Source organism: Vitis riparia, chromosome 13 (genome assembly GCF_004353265.1).
Source record: "Vitis riparia cultivar Riparia Gloire de Montpellier isolate 1030 chromosome 13, EGFV_Vit.rip_1.0, whole genome shotgun sequence".
Lineage (NCBI taxonomy): Eukaryota > Viridiplantae > Streptophyta > Magnoliopsida > Vitales > Vitaceae > Vitis > Vitis riparia.
The window spans coordinates 26,903,680-26,906,678 of NC_048443.1; the positions used below are offsets into that span (position 1 = coordinate 26,903,680).

The window sequence follows — 2,999 nt, forward strand, 5'->3', positions numbered from 1 at the left end:
TAACCGAATGGTGCCTATGTTATCTCCTCAACTTGAGGTCCATAGTTCAAATTGTTATAGGTGGGATTTTTTTTTCATTGACTTTTCTTGAAACTAATATATCAATCCCACATCTGATGGTGATAAAAATGAGGAGGCCTTTTAATACATTACGCATCCGAAGGAAAGACTTCTCCACTACTCCTGGGTTTACCATAGAGCCCAACATGTGACATGGGTTTTATTTGGATGGTCACCAGTGTGGTTGCTGGTTTAGGCGGTTTGCAATCGATTTGATGGCTAGGCAGTTTAATGGTTGATGGTTGGCAGTCGATTTGATGGCTAGGCAGTTCAAGGATCAATGGTTGACGATAAATTTGATGGCTAGGCGGTTTAATGGTAGATGGTCGACAGTCAATTTCATAGCTAGGCGGTTCAATGGTCGATGGTTGGTAGTCGATTTGATGGCTAGACGGTACAATGATCAACGGTTGGTTGTGGTTGTCCATTCGATGGTTAACTTTGGCTTTTGTTTCTTCTTTCTCAAGGAAGGCTTTAGTGAGAGCTGCCTTGGACTGCAGAGCACCCTTCAATATCTGCAAAGCCTGAAAAGTGAATAAAAAGATTGATTAAATCAATATCCAAAAAGAAAATTCCTTTCAAAACTTTCAGAGAAAAATTTATGCTATGTTTTTTAAAATATTCATAGGAAAAAACTTTTTGAGAATGTTTTTAAAAATTATTTATGATATTTTGTAAAACAAATCTATTGAAGAATCTAAAATGTTCTTTAATTCTTTTTTTATTTTTTTTATTTTATGTTTCTAGATATGTTTTAAAAATAGTGTTACATGTAATATTTTATTTTTAATCATTCTTCCATATTTATATTATTATTTTTAGAATAAATCTTGGAAAATAAATGGAAACAATTAACTAAAAAACGTAATTTAAAAACATCATGTTTTTATTTCCTGATTGAAAATATGTTTTTCTTTTTATTCTATTGAATAGAAAACTATTTCTAAAATCAGTTACCAAACAAGGTATAATAATTTAGTAATTGATTTATAAGTAATATCTCCTAATTAATATAATTATGCTATGGGAAAAAGATTAACTCCAAAACCCAACCAAATCTGCAAGAGAATAAGCCAGAAAAGAAATCAATTAAAACCCAACTAGCCAGATAATTGTTTACCTCATCAAGGCCAATTGCAACCACCTTCTCCTCGAGAACATCAACTTCTTCTATGTTGTACTTCTTAAACAAAGCCATGGTTGCTGACAAGGACATGGGTGTAATCGACAAGTCATCAGTCACCATGTAGGTAACCAAGCCCTGCACATGACCATAACTCCTTGATGAAGAAGAATTAAAGAAAGGAAGAATAGCATAGGCTGGTGTGTTCAACTTCAAGGGCGAGTCCGAGCTCTGGTTAGGCTGCAAGTAAGCTCCCTCCAGTTTTTTCATACTCTCATGCAGGCCTCCTAGACAAATTTCTTTTGGGAGGAAACCCGTAATGGTACCAATAGGCAAAGTCAGGAGGTTGAATAGGAAATCTATGAAATCTTTTTCAGCTTCAGCGAAGACGACTTTATTGTCCTTTTTGTTGATTAGAAGCTTCAAGCTCATTTCAGGGGTTGCTTTGGTTGCTATGCATGAATTAGACCATAAAACCAAAATTAGTTATGCAATATATATATATATGAAATCTCACATTAGATAAAAGAAAAAAAATTGACGTTATTTATGTATTAACTCCTCTTAATTTTATAAACATGTTTTAAAATCATGAAAACTCTTTAAACCCGAAACAAATAATATTTATACCGATTAATTTATTAAGAAAATAAGGAAATTAACAAACATATAACTCGGCCAAGTTTTGTAAGCTTACCTGAGTTGAATAAATATTTATATATATATAGGAGAAATTTTTTTTGATATATATTTATGTATGAACTCCTCTTAATTTAATAAACATGTTTTTAAATGGTGATAACTCTTTAAGCCAAAAATGGGTAATATCTACATGGATTAATCTATCAAGAAAACAAAGAAACTAACAAACGTATAACTCAACCCCATGTTTGGTAAGCTTACTTGAGTTGACGTTATTTATGATATTATTTATGTATTAACTAACAACGAAACAAACTAACAAAAATTTTCGATGTTATTTATGTATTAACTCCCCTTAATTTTATAAACATGTTTTTAAATTGTGAGAACTTTTTAGGCTCAAAGCAAATAATATTTACATGGATTAATTTATCAAGAAAATAAGGAAATTAACAAACATATAACTCGACCAAGTTTGGTAAGGAAAAAAAAAATTGACGCCATACATTTATATATCAACTCCTCTTAATTTTATAAACATGTTTTTAAATCGTAAAAACTCTTTAAGCCCAAAGCGAATAATATTTATATGGATTAATTTATCAAGAAAACTAACAAACATATAACTCAACCCCATGTTTGGTAAGCTTATATATATATATGAAGTCACATATTAGATAGGAGAAAAAAAATTTGACACTATTTATGTATGAACTCTTTTTAATTTTATAAACATGTTCTTAAATCATGAGAACTCTTTAGACACGAAGTGGATAATATCTATATGGATTAATTTATCAAGAAAACAAGGAAATTAACAGACATATAACTCAACTAAGTTTGGTAAACTTACATGAGTTGAAAGCCATTTCCACAAGAAAAGCAGTCCACTAACTTTTAAGTACCTAAAACTGAGCTTCCACATAAAACCAAAATAGAGAAAAAAAAGGAGATGAGATTAAAATAGATGACTAGTGATCTTGAAGTGGAATTTATGGCGCTCTTCTTGTTTTAAATTCATTATATAAGGAAAGACAAAGTTGTTTTGGTTCTTTCCTTTCTCCTCAATTAATGGTTTTGGTTCTCTCATTGCAAGTATGGTTTTGAACTTGGATTCTTTCCTTTCTCAATGGTAAAAAGTATATTTGTTTTCTTTTTGTTTTAAATTCATTAT

At 30.6% G+C, this 2,999-nt stretch overlaps 1 protein-coding gene across 1 annotated transcript; it reads right to left on the bottom strand.

Moving 5' to 3' along the window:
* LOC117929011 lies at nucleotides 1–2,797 on the bottom strand. The gene is made up of 3 exons (XM_034849197.1): nucleotides 2,679–2,797; nucleotides 1,181–1,635; nucleotides 1–584 (listed from the first exon to the last, which is right to left on the bottom strand). Exons 1-3 carry the CDS (start codon nucleotides 2,692–2,694, stop codon nucleotides 150–152), a joined length of 906 nt encoding a protein of 301 aa, XP_034705088.1. The 5' UTR covers nucleotides 2,695–2,797; the 3' UTR covers nucleotides 1–149.
* Between the last annotated feature and the right edge of the window lie 202 nt (nucleotides 2,798–2,999).